This window comes from Cricetulus griseus (genome assembly GCF_003668045.3).
Source record: "Cricetulus griseus strain 17A/GY chromosome 1 unlocalized genomic scaffold, alternate assembly CriGri-PICRH-1.0 chr1_0, whole genome shotgun sequence".
Lineage (NCBI taxonomy): Eukaryota > Metazoa > Chordata > Mammalia > Rodentia > Cricetidae > Cricetulus > Cricetulus griseus.
In genome coordinates this window covers 257,205,947-257,224,140 of record NW_023276806.1, presented here as the reverse complement: position 1 = coordinate 257,224,140, position 18,194 = coordinate 257,205,947, and the positions used below count along the sequence as shown (strand labels likewise).

Here is an 18,194-nt window from a genome sequence, read left to right as displayed (position 1 = left end):
TGTGCACACCCATCCCTCCACTGTGTGCACACCCATCCCTCCACTGTGTATGCACCCATCCAAGGCCCATTACTCTCCTCCCACCTGAAACCACATGCATTGGATTCCATTGGTCTCTAAGCTCATAGACCAAACCCTGCATCACCAAGCAAAGAATCATCAGAATCAGGATGGACCTGAAGATACAGTAGATCTAGAATCTATCACCTTGAAGCCTCCGAATGTGGGCTTCTCCAGGGCTGGGACGATGCTTGTCCCTTGAGCACACCCCATTCTCATCCAGTACCAACTAAACAACAGGCCTCTCTCTCCCTATGGTCATTCAGTAGACCTGGTTTTCTCACCAGAGAACCAGAGTAAGATAACTAGGGATATTCACCCCCTTTTAAGGCTTATATCGGACAGAGTGGGGGAGGAACCAGACTGGCCTTGAACTCACTGAAATCCACCTACCTCAGTCTCCCTAGTGCGGGGGTTAAACGCATGCAACTCCACACCTGGCAACAGTGTTTCTGTCTTAATAGAATTTACAATTCCGTAGGGGAGACAGTAACTGTGTCGAGCACTAAATCAAATATTGCAGAGATCCAGCATAGCGGAGGTCAAGGTCATTTCCTCAGTGAATGGAGTTTGAAGTAAACTCTAACAAATCATTTACCAGGTAGCCAAAGACTAGGCAGGAGATAGATGGCATCAAGGGCCGGACAGGACGTGTATATAAGCAACAAAGATAGGCAGGTGGGAGGGCAGGTCAATTCTGTTCCGGGCCTGGCACTCCCAGAGCCAGACTCCGTTGCCATTTCAATCTGTCCTCACTGCCTAACCTCAGTCACAACAGCTGAAAATCCGCGGCTGGCAAGCGGGAAGAGAAACTCAAGAAGCGGTGCGGTGTGTAATTTACCAGGGGAAACCAACAGGCACCTTTGAAGAGCAGGTCCTGGCACACAGCTGCCGGAGGGTCTCCCCTGGACACTTAGGGCAAAACACAGGCTTCGCACATAGGCGCATCTCTTGAGACCAAACCCCGAGCCAGAAACCCCCTCGCTGCGCGGCGGCTGCGTCCGCCCCGCTCCGGAAGCGGAAACGCACTCGAGGTCAGGCGTGCTCCCAAGATGGCGGCCCTCAGGGCTCTGGTGTCAGGCTGCGGGCGGCAGCTTCAGGGGTTCCTCGCAGGCCCCGCCGCGACCGGCTGGTTAAGGCTTCCAGCTCGTGGGTTGAGAGAAGGTGAGTGTCAGGGCCCAGCGACCACCCCGGTGTGCGGCTCCCTCTCTGCACGACTCTGAGGCCTGGGAGGTGCAGTCCTCCGCGGAACGCCTGAAAGCCCTCTCAGACCCTGGCGCTGGCGCCTCAACTCCCGGGTCTTAGAGTCTTCCGAACGCAAAGGAGGACTGAGAGAAAGGCCAGGTCGTTTGGAGATCAAAAGAGAAGACAAGAGTGAGTTCAGAAAAGCTATAAAGGGCAGAATGCTAATTCTCTCCTTTTTTCCAAATCGCCCTCTCCTTGACTAAAGCATGCCCCAAAGCCTCCCTTTTCAATTTCCCTTTCTCTTCTGAAAATGTGAGTAGGTAGATTCTTTTTTCTCCTTTTTCTTTTTTCTTTTTGTCTAGGCTACTAATCTGAGAGATGGGAGCCAAGGTGCAAAGGCAATTGAACAACTAAGACAGAAGCAAGTGCTAAGTGTTTTTTTTTTTTTTTCTGCGTTTCACTAATATTAAATCAGGGAAAATAACCCGATTCTAGCATCAACTTAGAGGGTACTGATGGCCAAATGCTGTGAGTTAGGTTGTGAAAGGGTTGTAAAAGGAGAATCTTGGGTTCTAATGAGATGTGTATACACATCCCCCAATAAACGAAAGTTATCCATTTGCATGAAAAAGTACAGGATGATTCACTACCGGAAATAGCAAAAGCAGTAGGAAATTTTATAAAGAGTATGCTTCTTGAACAGGCTTGTAAAGGGATGGAATCTGGCAGAGTAAAAAGGTCTTCCTTTGTGTTCTGTGGGAAGCAGGAGTGGATGAGTGGTGTGCTAAAGAAATGATGGGACAGGGGGCTTGTTTTTAAAATTCTAGCACAGTGTTGGCCAACCAGTGAATATCAGTCAAAGTTGAGAAGTAACCAATTGGAAAGACTAACCATTATTGTTGGAGGGAGCAGGGAAAAAAAAAGAGCCACTTAATCAAATCAAAGACCTCAGCCTCCCCAGTTATATAATTAACAAGCATAAACATTATACATAACTTAGAAAAGGTCTCTTTAGTTTCAAATAGTAATTAAGAGTGGCAGGTAAGGGCCTTTAATCCCAGCGCTCTGGAGGCAGAGGCAGGCAGGTCTCTGAGTTCAAGGCCAACCTGGTCTCCAGAAAGAGTTCTAAGACAGCCAGGACTACTCAGAGAAACCCTGCCTTGAAGAACTAATAAACAAAAAACCTTTTTGACTTTTGAGCCAGGGTCTCACTATATTAACTTGGCTGACCTGGAACTTGTTATATAGACCAGGCTGCCCTTAAACTCTCATGGAGATCTACTTGCCTCTGCCTCCTGAGTGTGGGCTTAGAGGAATGCACCCACCACACAGGCTTTGGATACAGTTCTTTACTGTGTGTGTGTGTGTGTGTGTGTGTGTGTGTGTGTGTGTGTTTTAAACTACAGTTATATAGTTTTATCTTTAAAAAGATAAAGATCAAAAGGGTTTCTTATATATGTAGTTTCTTGCATAATTACTTGGTTTAAAACAGAAATATTGAGATTTCACTAAGACACTTGTTTTAGACAAAGTTTTGCTAATTAGCTTTGGGTGGCCTTTAACTAGGTAAACCAAGCTGGCCTCAAACATCTGGCAGCCTCCCTGCCTCTGCCTCCCAGGTGCTGGTATTATAGTCATGTACCACCACACCCAGCAAGAAAATTTTTTTAACTGGCAAGTTTGTGTAATGATGAATTATACAATCAGTGTTGAGAGTTGTCTTCTCTACAAATACTTAGTAGCTCTCTTGTCTATTAGCCACTGCTTAGACAGTCTGGTCTCAAGGCTAAATATTAAATTGAGTTGATGTGGTTTTATGTGACAGCCCTGTCATGTTTTATATTCTTTTGAATCATCCATCTCTAAACCTTTAAATGAACCTTGTGATATTCTGCCTTTTGGTATGGTATTATACAGCTGATTTTCATTGGTATAGCTGGTATACTTGTCACTCAAACATCATTGCATGTGTAAAATTTAAAGCTGTGGCAAACAAGCTGATTCTCTTGCAGAAAATATTCAAGCATCTTGCTTTTCAAAGATAAAATGACATAATTGTAGCAAGAATTCATGAGGCTTGGAATCAAGAAAAGAGACTTCATGAGGACGGAGCACCATTGTTGTTGCTATAAACTTTCAGTCTAATGCATTGTTTCTCAGTCAGGAGTGGTCATCCCTTCCCTTTCTCCCACCCCAAAACATTTGGCAATGTCTAGAAACCTTTTTGGTTGTCACAACTGGTACTAACTGCATCTGGTGAGTGCATAGGGATACCATTGTATGTCTTACAACACACATGACGGCTCCACAACAGAGAACCAACTGGCCCAAAATGTCAGTAGTGCTGATGTTGAGACAGCTTGAACTAAAGTTTGACAGGAGGGCAAAGCATGGTGCACACCATTTATCCTGGCATTTGGGAAACGGGTAGAGGCAGGTAGATCACTGTAAAGTCTAAGGTCAGCATGGTCTACTGAGAGAGTACCAGGATAGCCAGAGCTACATAGTGAAGCCCTGTCTCTCTCTCTCTCTGTGTGTGTGTGTGTGTGTGTGTGTGTGTGTGTGTGTGTGTGTGTGTGTGTGTGTCAGGTACATACAAGTCCAAAGTGTGAGAGTGAGTGGGTTTTGGAAAAAGCAAGCCTGAAGGGGACAAATGAGGAAATTGTGATTTACTAAGTGCCTTCTTCCAGTAATACAGATAATACGCCTACTCCATCTTCCTTAAAGGTAGATATTAGCTGTCTTTGTTTTGATGAATGGGGGAATCCAGTTCAAAAAGACTCAGTAGCTTATAAGCTATAAGTAGTAGATTGAAAGCAGAGGCAGCACTCTTCCCTGTCCAGTGTCACACAACCCTGGTGCTCCATGGCAGGGTCCTCTCTTTTGTTCCCTCCTTTTCTGAAAGACTCTTAGCAGTTAACTTGCCAAAGATCATCTAGTGGTTTCATCAATGACAATGTCAGATTTAGCAAGGATTGTGTTAGAAACTTTCTGCCTTAACACCTTGTGAAGGAAATGTATCCATGACTAAAAACCATGAGCACGTGAGTTAGCAGGCATGACCTTAATGCAGAATGTACTGAAATGATGAAAGGCCAAAGGGAACTTGTCTCTTTCTGTAAGCTGAGGGGCTATCTGAGATGGTGAGCAATTCTGCCCCAAAGAGCTTTGAGAGGAAGGAGCAAGTTGAGGGGTTTTCAGATTTCATTGCTCTGTTACTGGGGAAAGTTGGTAAGCAGCAGCAACCAGACTCTGAAGCCCAGGACAGAGGGACATTCCGTCAGGAATTACAGGGATGAAAACTGGGAGAGGATTAGAGACCCAGAAACCAGAAGCTGAAAGATGAACTGAAGGAGCTGCTGCTTGAGAAGCAGGGAGCCACTGGAAGCACAGGGCTCTGCTGCGACTGTTGGGGCAGAGGGAGGGCTGCCTTCAGCCACCCTCACACTCTGGCTAGATCTCAGTTTCCACAGATCCTTGAGGCTTTGGCTGCTTTGGCAGCTCACTGCCGCAGTGCCCTGCACCCTCCATCATTCATCTTCCTGCTAAACAGCCGGGTCTTTATACAGCATGGTCCCCTGTGTCTGCCTGGGTTTATGTGTCCGTCAAGGGCGTCTGCATCCGTTGCAGTCTCACCACATTGCTACTGGCTCCAGGCTGTTAGAATTCAGTTACCCTGGACTCCATCCTAGGAGTATTTACTGAAGTGCTCACAGGACCTCTTTCTGAGACATGGGCTTCATTATGGGGTGTTCCCATACTTGTTCTACTTCCCTCCTCCAGGGCAGAGACTGCCTTACTCTGCTGCTGTCCCTCTGCCCAGGAGGTAGAGCGAGGCTGACACCCCCTTCCTGATTCTCAATGCACACACTACAGATCATGTCATGTGTGTGAGGGCTGCCCATCTTGAGAGGTTGCAGCTTTAGTTCTTACAAAGCAGTGTCATGTCTGGTGGCTTACTTCATGCTGACGTCTTAGGACGCAGGGGTGGTTATATTTTTTTCCCTAAGTAAGTTTTCTATTGGTTCCTGACCCTTAGGCCAGCTTTTCTTACCCACCTCCACTTCTCTTGAATGGGGAGGGGGCCAGGGACAAATGGATCTCAGGTTTTGTTTGGTTTTACCCTGTTTTTCTATGCACACTGAAAATCAATACTGTTTTTGATTCCTATCTCCTTTTTCCAGGGGCTTAAATTTGTTGAGGGCCTCTCCAGGCCCCAGCCAGCCTTCTTTCCTGCACTAACTCACCACCCTGATCAATCTGTGTCCTGGGAGCTCCTTGGGTCATTCCTCTGGTTTGACAGATTGTCTCTCTCTTGCATCTGCCTATTGTTTTACCCACTAGCTTCTAGAAAGATACTCACTGGCTGGAGGCTGCTGTGGGAGAGCTTGTTAGCAGTGGAGCTTGCCATGGGCTTTGATCTCTTTTCCAGGGGCCAGTTGGATGACTTCAGTGTTTGGCTCTTTGCCGAGAGTGATGTGTGTTTTGTTAGACTTGTTTAACTCAGGGTCAGGGCCCAAGAGCCTGGACCAAGAAGGAAACCACATATTTATGTTCTTTGTGTGTCAAGCCATTGTCCTAGTGCTGACTCCCATGGTCCCAGAATGTGTCCCTGCTTTTGTTTCCTGAGGTTTCTCAGAAATTTGCCTCCCTACCTGTTGTTGCTCCCATTTGGTTACCCTCTGACCCTCCCCAATTTGTTTTATGTAGTAGCAAAGTTTCTAGGGTAGCTGGGGTCTCCTGGGCTGGAGATGTGCCCTCCTGCTCTCCCTGGTCCCCCTGTGTGGGCCTCTGTAGTGGACATCGTGCTGACCTTCCCTCTGCAACTGTGCTGGCTTCTAGGCTGACAACCAGGTTGAGTCTCACCCACATCCCGTTCATGGGTTGGTCTCTGTTCTGGACAAGTAGAACCATGTGTGAGGTGACGCAGTTTCTTGTACACAAGGAACCTAGTTCTGATTAGTGGCTACAATGTTCTCCGGAGAAAGCCTCTGGGTTTTTCTGGTCATTGTTTCACTTATGTGTGTCTGGAGTTGGGCATGGAAGGCTCTCAGTTTGGTTGTTTGGAGTAATGATTCTTTATGAATGGTTTGCCCAGAAAACAAATGAGGAATAATTCCAAGCAGCCTGTGTTCAATTAGGTGTCGGTCATAGAGCTCATTGATCACAGATGCTGACATGGGCTCTGGTTAGGTTAGCGTTGCCTTTTTTCTTTAGACTCTTCTCTTGTTGTTGCTTATGTTTTTGCAGAAGCAATATATGTTTATTTTAGAAAACATAGCAGGCAAAAAGAAGAAACAGATGTATCCCCCCTTCCTCCTCTGAGGCATAGCGGGGTCTCTAACATACACTCCACAGTGGCTGTGAGCCTCCTGCAGCCCATGGTCAATGGTGTAATTGCAGGTGGATATTTTTCCTAGGAAGAGGTCTTTAGCGCCTGCCGAATTCTCAAAGTCAAGGACCTTAGGCACTTTTCTAATTTATATTCCTTCTTGTGTTAGCCAGAGCTAAGTCAAACTAAACTGTGGTAGCCAAAGTACTTTGTAAACAGTTTTAGTATCTGGAGAGACGGTTTGCAGCTTCCCACTGTAGCAGCTAGCAGTTAAAGGAGACAGTGGTGATTGTGTCACTCCTTAAACACAGCATTCATTGAGCATTTGCTGTGCGTGCACCAGTCCATGCTAGCAGCTGCGACTCTCTCTAAAAAGCCAGGCGCATGGGAGACTCTCCAACAACAGTTGCTGTGTGTGAGCTGGCAGCTTTGATCACCATTGGCTTTGTCATTCATTATCCTAGTTAGGTGAGATGGGAAATGTGTGTCGCCTGACAGATGTGTGCAGCTGGTGGTCTTGCCTCCACTTCTTTCCTGCCCAGCTCAGGCATCAATCCAGTAGGCCCTGGATTGCCTGCCCTCAGTCTAGAATAGCAGTGTGCCCTGAAGCTCTGCTGAACCTGCTGTCATCGGGCTCCTGATTGCTACCTCTTCCATCCCTTTCTCTGGTGTGACAATAGAACGTAACTCTTCAGGGAGAGATGCAGAGAATGGAGCCGAGAACATTCCCCTCGTGGCCAGTTTCATGCAGTCTTGACACAGGATTCTCATGATACATTTTGGGATTGGATTTGTCTCCTTGAAAAGCCACCTCTGGAACACAGTTCTGTGTTTTAGGTTGCAAAGCTACTTTGGTCTGATTCAGTCTGTAAAGGAACATGTGTAAGGGGTACTTCTGATCCCTTCAGGCCTGCTGCTCCAAACACTTTCAGCTGTTTTTGCCACATAAGATAGGTTCTTGTCCCTCTTTGCTTAAAGTCTTTGAAACAGTCATACTTTGTAGCCCAGGCTGGCCTCAAACTTATAGCAATTTTCCTGCCACAGCTATTCAGTTTGCCAATTCTTGAAGACAGAATCAGGATGTTGCTTCAGGGGGGCAACAAAACAGCATGGAGACCCTTAATCCCAGAGAGATGCTGCACCCTGAGCATCCCAGGCTTGCCCACAGCCAGCCTCACATCTTGGCACTTGGGGGTGAACCTTGCCCAGGCAGGGACCGTGGGAGAGTGCAGGCTGAAGGCTCCTCTCCTTTGCCTGTGTAGAATTTGAGCTGTTATTTGAAACTCCTTGTTCCTTATTAAATGGCTGACCTAATTTTTCCCCTTTATCTCTGTAGTGGTGGAGATCCAAGAAGGGAAGACAACTGTAGTAAGTATCACTGTGCTGCGTTGGCCACTCACAACCTCCTTAACGCTCGGAGCCGCCTGGCTGCTCCTCTGAGGGAGGGAGAGAGGCCCAATCTGGACTCCTGGCCCCAGGATCTACTCCCTCTGAGACCATAAATTCTGAAGTCTACTATTTTTCAGGCTGTGTGCCGTAGTGTTGTTAATCAAGTACAATCAAGTTGTGCATGTACTGAGGTATCTGTTACTTGATTGAAGTGATCTTTTGTATGACAAAGTCTCAGAGGCCTTTCCTAATATGTTCTCTGGCAGGTGATAAATCAGTTTCCCAAAGGGGAAACTAAGGCAGAAATGCAGGCCTATAGAAGCAGAGTTAGTTGGCCAAGAGCCAGAGCCTGGACTTCTGGTCCTTGCTTTCTGTCTAGAAAGTGTACCCTTAAGTGACATGTTAAGAGCTGACAGTCCCGCCGGGCGTTGGTGGCGCACGCCTTTAATCCCAGCACTCCGGAGGCAGAGGCAGGCGGATCTCTGTGAGTTCGAAGCCAGCCTGGTCTCCAGAGCGAGCATATAGGCTCCCAAGCCCCTACACAGTAGAAGCAGGTTAAACCCTGTCTCGAAAAACCAAAAAAAAAAAAAAAAAAAAAAAAAGCTGACAGTGGCCCCAACCTCACTAGCTGACACACTGGCTTGTCTCTTGGTAAGAAAGCTGGAATGATTCTTCCACCCATGCCCCCCTTTCCCTCACTGGGCCCATCTCACTGCCCTTGGGGAATCAGTCATGGGGCCTAGATTATCCCATAATCCTTAAAAGACAGCCTTGTTTTCACATGGTCTTTTATGCCTCCAAGAAATTCTCAGCCACCTCGCAGAGCTCCCAGAAGGAAGGCTCAGGAACTTCCATGTCAACTAGGGGCTTAACCTCTCTGGCAGCCAGCCAAGTATAGGCCTCCCCAGGCAGTCTTACACCCAGGGGAAATCCAGTCATTCTCCCAGAGCACCTCCTCATCCTTTCCACGGGTTAGCCTCACATAATGCTATTTAGGGAACTCCATCGCCTTTGGGCATCTGATTAAAACCAACAACTATCTGAGCGTGACTGTGCTCTCCTTAGCTACATAGTGAGTTCAAGGCAAGCCTGGGCTACATGAGACCCTACCTCAAATGACAAAAAGCCTTCTCCCTATAAACTTTATGCTGGAGAAAATGGTAATGTCAGACTTTTTGGGTTTTGTTTTTTGAGACAGGGTTTCTCTGTAGCCCTGGCTATCCTGAAACTCACTCTGTAGACCAGGCTGGCCTCAAACTCAGAGATCTGCCTGTGTCTGCCTCCCGAGTCCTAGGACTAAAGGTGTGCACCACCACACCCAGCCTGACATCAGACTTTGGAAATAGCATCTTGCTTTTGCTTTTCTGGGAACAGAGTGCTCAGTGCTAAGAGAGTGCCCCCTACCCACTGTATCGCCTGCTAATGCGCTAATGTCCTGGGCCCAGCCTTCCTGGCTCATCAGAATGTCCATTACTCTTCTGTTGGCTATTTCCACTTTCCCTTGAAGACTATGGCAGACTATTCCTGCCTGTCATCTGCCATCTTCAGACTTCAGAACCAGCTAGTTCACCACCAGTAACAGCATCTCTAAGAGAAGATAACATGTTAGATATTCAGAATTGGAGGCCTGCTTCCCAGCTGACGGTGCTGTCCGTATCTGACTTTAAGTATAAAGAGGGTTTTCATGTGAGGCATGGATCTGCTGTTTGTAGAGGAGCATGGAGACACTGCGGTTCTGTCTGTCAGGTGCTGCTGTGACTGACTGGGTGTATGTTCTCCAAACAGATCTGACAGCTGCAGCGCTAAGTTGTGGGAGTGAGATGAACTGGTACATGTGAACCATTCTTAGTGCAGAGCCAGCCAAATAACAGTGAGCCAATGAACAGTGGCTCTCTCCTGGGGCCCACTAGGCCTCCCATGCACCTGCAGGTTTTCCCTGGCCCACAGCTTCCCTCTGACGTATTTGGGGTTGCCATGGTAGAAGTGGGGCCTGACATAACTGAGCAGAACTTCTAGGTTTCCTCAGCCCAGGGGAAAGGATTATTTTTGTCCCCGTGCCTCTCAAATCCATCAGCCATGTTCTTAGGCTCAGCCTCAGTGAGGCCTGCTAAGCTCCCCTTGCAGTTGGAGCTGACTCCCAGATCATTGCTTTAGTACACTTAGCCACTCCAAGGCTAGGTCAGGGTACAGTCATGATAGGAAGGCCATGTCACACGTGGCCTTTGCAGGGTCTTTGAAAGGTGTTAACCAAAATGATAGAAGTAAAGAGAACTGTAATCCCAGAACTCAGGAAGCAAAGGCAAGAGGTTCACTGCAAATGTGAGGCCCACCTAGTCTAACAAGATCCAAGCCAGCTAAGTCTACCTAGTGGGACCCTGGTTTGTTTTAGAGGAGGACGTGTTGTGTGTCCATCTGTCCATGTTTTCTGTTTGCGGAGGGAGAGAGGAGAGCAGTGCACACAGACACCTACTTGTCTGGCTATTCCCAGGGTTTCTCAACTGCAGCACTGGCTGGTATTCTTTGTTGTGAGGGCTCCCTTGTGCGTCCTTGCTAGATGCCCACCTTCCCCCTTCCCCCTTCCCCCAGCTGTCCAATCAGAAATGTCCTCAGACATGGCCAGCCAGGGAGAAACCCCCTAACCCCCTGTTTTTGGAGCCTGCTAGCACAGATACGACTCTGTGATCCCATAAAGCAGGAAGCAGTGCTCTCTGCAGATAGCATAGAGAAGGGGTGGACGCTTTCTTTGAACAGTGAATCTAGCCATCTGGCATTAGTTGTCCTATGTGTACATGTGCATACAGGTACTCTTGGAGGCCTCCTGGGAGAGGGTATCAGATGCCCCCGGAACTGGGGTGCTGGGAAAGCAAAGCCCAGCCCTCTGCAAGAGCAGCGAGTGCTCTTAGCTGCTGAGCATCTCTCCAGCCCCATTTGGGACTTTCAGCCATGCGCATGTGTCACCGCCCCCGAAGCCAGGGAGGAAGCCTAGGGTGCAGGTATTTTATTGTGCTTTGTTGAGGAAGGAAAGATAGCATTCAGTTGATATGGCAAACCCTTCCCTCTAGTTTAACAGTTCTCAAACTGTAGGTCACAACTCCCAAAGATACTTACATTATGATTCTTAACAGTACCAAAATTGGTTATGAAGTAACAACAAAAATAATTTTGGGCTGGGGGTCACCACAACATGAAGAATTGTATTAACGGGTCACAGCATGAGAAAGGTTGAGAACTACTACTCTAGTTACCAGTTTCTATGTCTGTCTGATGTCATCATTGCTCTTTATCTGGTTTTTTGAGGCAAGAGTCTTACCATATTACCCTGCTGACTTGCAACTTAATACTGTGTAGCCCAGGCTAGCCTTGAACTTCTACTTTTCCTGCCTCTACCACCCATTGCTGGGATTACAGGTGTGCATCACTTGTCTGGCCACCAAACCACATCCCTGTGGCCAAGGCCCAGCATAGAGCAGCTATAGAAAATCTCCACCATGCAAGCAGACCTGTTAGTTACTGCCATGAGGCCCCCAGAAGTAAGCTTTAACTGTTCCTTCAGGGTGATCCTTCAGGGTGTGTTCTGAGTTAAAGACCTGCATGCCTGTCCAGCATGCCTGGCCCAGGATCTCACGCTGGCTTTTTTTTTTTTTTTTTTCCCCTCCCTCTTAGATTGAAGGTCGAATCACAGAAACTCCCAAGGCAACTCCAAATCCCCCTAACCCCTCAGGCCAGTGCCCCATCTGCCGTTGGAACCTGAAGCACAAATATAACTATGAGGTGAGTGTGACCATATCCACTGGGGCCAGAGTCCTCTTGCCTTGAGCATTGTCCTCCTCAGGTAGTGACAGCTGCGTTACATGGCTAGCAAAGACAATGGACCTGAAATCTGACTGTGTGGTAGACTCTGAGAGGCTTTGAGAATACTGGGCTTCGGACTGGAGACAAAGCTCAGTGGTTAAGAGCAGTGGCTGCTCTTCTAGAGGACAGGGGTTCAGCTCCCAGATGATCCAACACCCTCTTCTGGCCTCCACAGGCACTGCATGCACATGGTATATATACATATGTGCAGCCAAAATAACTATATGCATAAAATAATCTCCAGGAATAAACATTTAAAGAAATATGGGGCTGGAGAGAAAGCTCAGCGGATAAGAGCATTTGTTTGCTGCTCCTAGCACCCAAATGGCAACTCAACAACTACCCATAACTCCAGTTCCAGAGTACCCCGTGCCCTCATGTCCCCCAAGGATACTGAGTAAGCATGTAGTGCACACACATACATGCAGGCAAACCACTTATGCACAACTCCGCCTCAAAGAGAAAGTTCTCACAGGCTGTGTGGAGCTGGAAGCCATGGAATTCATGGCCTCGTTATAAGGGCAGGGGTAGTTCTCACAGGAATGAAATCGGGTCTGGATTTGGCTTTCCTCTCCCTGAGGTGGTTCACAGTGTAATCTGTAGACATATCTTAGTGCAGCTCCAGACCACCCAATTGCTGTACTTTTTCCAAAGCAGCTGCTTCTGGGAAAGGAGATGATCATGAACATACCCAGAGCAGACAGCGTGAGTGTGGGGCCTGCTCCAGTAGGCCATGTCCTGAGCAGCCACAGGCTTCATTGTTTTGTTTTGTTTTGTTTTGTTTTTCGAGACAGGGTTTTCTGTGTAGCCCTGGCTGTCCTGGGACTCAGAGATCCTCCTGCCTCCCGAGGGCTGGGACTAAAGGTGTGTGCCACCACTTTTTGTTGTTTTTTTTCTTTTTTGGGGAGGAATGTGTATATGTGTGAAGGAACAGATGTCACAGCACACTCGTGAAGGTCAGCTTCTTCCTTCCTTCTTACAGATCCTGGGGATCAATCTCTGATGGTCAGGCATAGCAAACACCTTTACTGGCTGAGCCATCTTTCTGGCCCTTAGATTTCTGATTAACTTCATGAAGTAGGGACTTCATCCTTGCTTTGCAGTGAGGGAATCCTAGACATGAAGAAGTTAATAAACTTCCCGCAGTAAGTATCAGAGCTGGGGAGCCAGGCAGAGCCCATGTTGTGCTAACTCCTACCCTGCAGAGAAGACAGGGCCCAGTCAGTCCTGGGTACCCACATTGTTCTTCAGAGTTCTCACTGTGACACGAGCACTTTTTGGGGGGTTTTAGGTGATTCAGGCTCTGGGCCAGTTTGACCTCTGTGTTGTCCCAGATCCCCTCTGAAGCACAGGATGGCTAAGGGCAGAGATCTTGGTCAGATGGTAAGTGCAGGAAGATCTGAACAGAGTGACCCAACTAATCTCCTGGACTGGGGACCTTGGCTTCAGTCCACCCCCGGTCATGGGGGCGGGGCATGGCTCTCACCCTGCCCTGGGTCCTCTGAAAATAAGTGCCCAGAGTACAGCAGAAGGCTGAGTTCAGAGCTGCTTGTTTCATGGAAGTCAGTGAATGTACAGGCATGCTTGTAATCCCAGCTGCAGATAGGGAGGCAAACCTCACACCTGCCCAGCCACTAGGGCAGGTTCCTAGGCCATTTCCAGGAAATGATTGGCTGTTTTTCCAGAAGGCATCTAATCCTCTCCAAGGTAAAGGCTAAAGCTGTTTTTCCTTTTTCCCCTTTCCACTTGGAGCACTGTTGGCCCACGCTGTGTGCTGCTGTCGGCTGACCTGGTAGCCTGCAGTGAAGGGTGCTGAGGGATGCAAGCCAGCATGTTAGCTGTGCATTATTAGTCCAAGTCTGCTACCTGCTTCTGAAGAGTGCTGGGCTGAGAGTTTGGGGCTCAGGGTCCCCGGGATCTGTCCAGTGATTAAAACAGATTTGCAGTCATACGGCAAGGCAGCCAAGGCAGCAATTTAGTAAAGGGACAAAGGCTGGCATTGGGCCCTGGTAGGGACAAATGTTGCTTAGCCCTTTGAGTCAATTCTGGTGGGAGAGAGGGTTTCTTATCAGTTTGTCCTTTATGCTAGACTTAATCCCATACAGTTTGTTAGGTGTGCGACAAGGAAGCCCAAGGACCCATTCTCATCTGGACTTAGGAAACATGGGCTGGACTTCATAGCCCAGTTCCCTTCCTCTCAGCTCAGTGCCTGCCTGACACCTGAGCGGGAACAGCAGGAGGAGTGTCTGTCTATATGCACTTCACCAGTGCCATCTAGATTCAGGGGCTGAGGTGGACAGGCGTTGCCTCTCATGGAAGTGCTTTACATGTCCCTTCCCAGCCGAGGAAAATGACCATTTACCATGAGACATACTATCTATTTGTTTGGGTTTGGTTTTGTTTGTTTGTTCTGAGACAGGATTTCTCTGTGTAACAGCTCTCTGCTATTCTACAACTTACTCAGTATACCAGGTGAACCCACGAAGATCCACTTGCCTCGGCCTCCCTAATGCTGGGATTAAGTAAAGCTGAATGCCACCACTGCCTGGTGATTTTGATTTTGAGACAGGGTTTCTCTGTGTATCCCTGGCTGACCTAGAACTCGCTCTGTAGACCAAGCTGGCCTCGAACTCACAGAGATCTCTGCCTGTCTCTGCTTTCCAAGTGCTGGGATTAAAGGCGTGTACCACAATTCCCTGGCAGACTACCAGACATCTTGCTCCCAAGAAAGACTGTTGATAAAGCGCTCACTAGAGCATTTCTGGTCTCACCTAATGTGTCAGAAGATTTTGGGGGAGGTGCTGGAAGCCCTTTGATGGCAATGGGGAATAGAAATCCTACTGAGTTCTGCGGATGCCTGAGAGCCCACAGTCCTAGTTCCCAGCATACATGTAAACCCAGCTGACCCACATTCCTATTTTTGGTTTACACTAGGATGTGCTGCTGCTCAGTCAGTTCATCCGGCCTCATGGAGGCGTGCTGCCCCGCAATGTCACAGGCTTGTGCCTGGAAGAACACCGAAAGATCGAGGAGTGTGTAAAGATGGCTCATCGAGCAGGTCAGAGTACCCAAGGCTAAGAGGGGTGGTGGGGACTGCAGGTTCCTTGTCCCGACTAGCTGTCACAGCAGGAAGAGCAGCAATGAGCAGAATATTGATTCTATGGCCCCTCCTCGTGTCCCCTGCTCCCCACTCCCATGGTCTTTACCCCTGGCCCTTTCAGAACTGTGGAGACTGACTCTTTGTATGTTCTTCCTCTCAGGTCTATTCCCAAATCACAGGCCACGGCTTCCAGAAGGGTCCTTACCTAGGAATAAACCCAAACTCAACCGGTAAGGAAACATGAGTACAATTGACCCAAGTACTCTAGGCCCATGGAGCTCACTGTATTTGGGTAGCTTGTCTCGTGGCTCTCACAGCAACCAAGGAGACATCCCTTGACTGTCTGCTCCATTCCCAGCCAGCCCAAGTACACACCCACATCTTTCCACCATAGCTATGCTATCTGCCACCTCCCTCCCTGCCCTGACACAGGGGCAGAGAGGCTGCTGGTTGGGCATTGGAATATGTTAATCCCTGGTGATGACATCATGCTGTATTTCTATGGAGGTGTCAGAGCACTCCACAAACTTTCAGTGTCCCAGCTCTCTCCAGCATGGGTCATTACAGAGCAGAGCAAGGCCTCAGCAGCTGTCTGGGAACTGTCTGGGATAGGGCCACTATACACAGCATGGCATCAAGGCAGCCTGCATATAGGCTCAGTCACCACCAGTGTTCCCTGGAGTCATGCAGTTAACAGCCTACACAGCTTCCTGGACAGCTTGAGCTATCCTGCACCTTAGGGAGAAGAGATGCGAGGCCGCCCTCGAGCAGCAGCAGCAGGGTAGGCAGGACCCCTCGAGTGAGAGCAGATTCCCACCTAACATTCAGACAGCTGTCCTGTTGCAGGTTCCCCTCTCAATGACATCCATCACCCTCACAGGCAATTAGATCTGTACTATCCCCTTGTTGAGAGAAGCGCTGGGTCTGTAGAATTGACTTTGTAGTTTTTACGCCTCCAGCGGCTCCTTCCTCCTCCAGTGGATCAGGCTTGTGTATTGAGATGCCTCTGCTGTTAATGAGAACAACAGATACTCTGCCGGGTGACTGAGGCAGAGCAAGACTCTGCAGCCTGCAGAGACCCCTACCAGGTGGATTCTGGGAGGCCAGGTTGCTGGGTGAAGGGTGTGAGATGGGATTGCTTCTTTGTGCCTTGCCTCCTCCATTCCTAGATGCTGAGCAGTGCTGGGCTGGGCTCTCTGCCAGCAGTCCCAAGGAGCAGGGCATGCTCTGGTCCGTTTGGGGGTTGAGCCCACCCCCACCCTGGCTTTTAAGAGACAGCAGCAAGCCTGAGGACACAATCCATCCTACCCTCAGGCCTTTGAAGCCAGGCCAGGCTTCCTCCCTTACGTCCAGTGTCCTTTAGTGTGACACCGATTGATGATGTGTGGGGGCTCCTGAGTTGCAAAAGGCCATCCTGGGGGAGGGGAAGCCCTAGTTCAGGAGGTGCTGATCCCTCTACAAGGGATGCTGTGACTGCACCCAGAGGTCCCTAGTTTGCACTCAAGGGCCTCGTCCCTGCTCACTCCCATGTCCTCAGCACCCTGGTGCAGAGGTATCTTCTCCAGCAGAAGGGATGGTCTCCCCTTTTCCACTCTCCTGTGCACAGGGTTACAGGCCAGTCCTTGCTCAGAAGATGTAGAAAGGGAGTGATTTAGAAAAGCCTGAGTTCTAACTGGAGCTAAGGTGTTCACTCAGCCTGCCTGTCAGGTGGCTGCTCCATGTGGCAAGGCATCAGGCCCAAGGCTGGCTGAAGAAGACAGATCTGGAGAGTCTGGTCAGCTGGGGTCTTTTAAAGTCCTTGAGTGATAGTGAACACCCTGTTTCATGGGCCTGCTCCCAGACCCCCACCTGCACCTCTCCCTCTTGGGACTGGGAGAGGCCAGCACAAGGGCCAGCTGCTGGTGAGGGGCCTATGCTAAAAAAAGCCTGTTGTCCTAGAACCATGACCATGGAGACAGCAGGCAGCATGCCACACACTGGGTCCAGGATGGGCCCTGGGGCATCCCTTCTACATAAAGCCACCAGCCAAAGACCAAGGTCCAGAGGAGCCTGGTGCAAAGGCATGCATGAGTCAGCAGTGCTTTTTTTCTGCCAAAGACTTCAGCCAAAAAATAAATTTTCATTTCTGCCAGGAATACTAGTTTTGAAATTAAGAAGCGTTTCCTTGAAGGTCTCTGGAGGCAGCCAGGGCAAGCCTCAACTTCCCAGAGCCTGGCCTTGGTGGCTGAACTTTGAGGATGAAGGATGGGCCTTTGTGGTCAGGAGCCAGGTTTCATTATGAACAGAATAAACCCCAGTCTTGGTGCTATGAGCCACTATTCCAGGAACAATTTGGCCCTAGGCTTTCCCCAAAGGAGGCCAGAGGACCATGTGTGGCCTCCATCTTTCCCTGCCCTCTCCCACTTACAGGAACCTGCTGGGCTGGAACTATACCCACTGTGTTCACCCTGTGCTTCCCATCAGTTTGGGTGAGGGGTGGGGTCCTGCACCCTGGAGGCTAGGGTGTCTAGAGCAGCCATGTGGGGAAGAACAGAGCGCAGGGTTCCTCCGTCTTTATCTTTCCCTGGGCTCAGCCTTCTCTCTGAGTGTAGATGACACTGACAAGTTAAAAAGATCAAGGGAACTGGGCCTGGGCTGCCTGACTCTGCCTGACCCTGACCACACACTTGTAAAAGCAAGAGCCCATCCATCTGTTTACAAAACAGCCTTTTCTTCCAGGAAAACCCTTGCCCTTGAGAAGGGAGAACTGGGGAAAGATGGTGCAGCCACTGCAGCCTAGCTCTGGGGACAGCGCCTCCTCCCTGCTCTTCCTGTCCCAGCATGCCAACCTCCTTGTGTTCCCTCTACAGCTACCTGACTCGCTGGGCTCCCAGCTCTGTCAAGCCCATCTACAAAAAAGGTCACCGTTGGAACAAAGTGGGTATGGCCGTGGGGTCACCACTCCTCAAGGACAATGTCTGCTACTCCAGGAGACCTTTGAAGCTCATTCATTAATGGGAGCCCTGCAGCTGAAGACTCTGACTGGAACCTTCCACGTGACGCACTGGCTCCTCCCGCCAGAACCACTGCCCTCCACACACTGCATGGGGACTCATTTCTGTTCCCCGATCAGCCCAGCCAGTGTTGGGAGCCGCGGCAGGCAGGAGCTGGATCTCCTGGCCTGTGGTCTTCTGACTGGCTGGGGCTGAGCTTGGTGCAAGGACAGGAGTCTAACTCAAAGAAATGAAATAAAGCAGGCTCTCAGCTTCCCTGTGTGGTCACTCCTTGGAAGTGTGG

The 18,194-nt window shown here is 49.2% G+C and overlaps 1 protein-coding gene across 2 annotated transcripts; it reads left to right on the top strand.

The window, feature by feature from the left end:
* Positions 1-1,010: 1,010 nt before the first annotated feature.
* LOC113832540 (28S ribosomal protein S18a, mitochondrial) lies at positions 1,011-18,166 on the top strand. Of its 2 annotated transcripts, none has more exons than XM_027389233.2 (6): positions 1,011-1,224; positions 7,914-7,945; positions 11,630-11,737; positions 14,753-14,876; positions 15,079-15,148; positions 17,637-17,747. In XM_027389233.2, the coding sequence occupies exons 1-6, from the start codon at positions 1,113-1,115 to the stop codon at positions 17,695-17,697; spliced, it is 507 nt and encodes a 168-aa protein (XP_027245034.1). In that variant the 5' UTR covers positions 1,011-1,112; the 3' UTR covers positions 17,698-17,747. The 2 variants fall into 2 exon arrangements, with proteins under 2 accessions (XP_027245034.1, XP_027245033.1); XM_027389232.2 differs by lacking the exon at positions 17,637-17,747 and adding an exon at positions 17,768-18,166 and having other exon boundaries at positions 1,016-1,224.
* Positions 18,167-18,194: the final 28 nt, after the last annotated feature.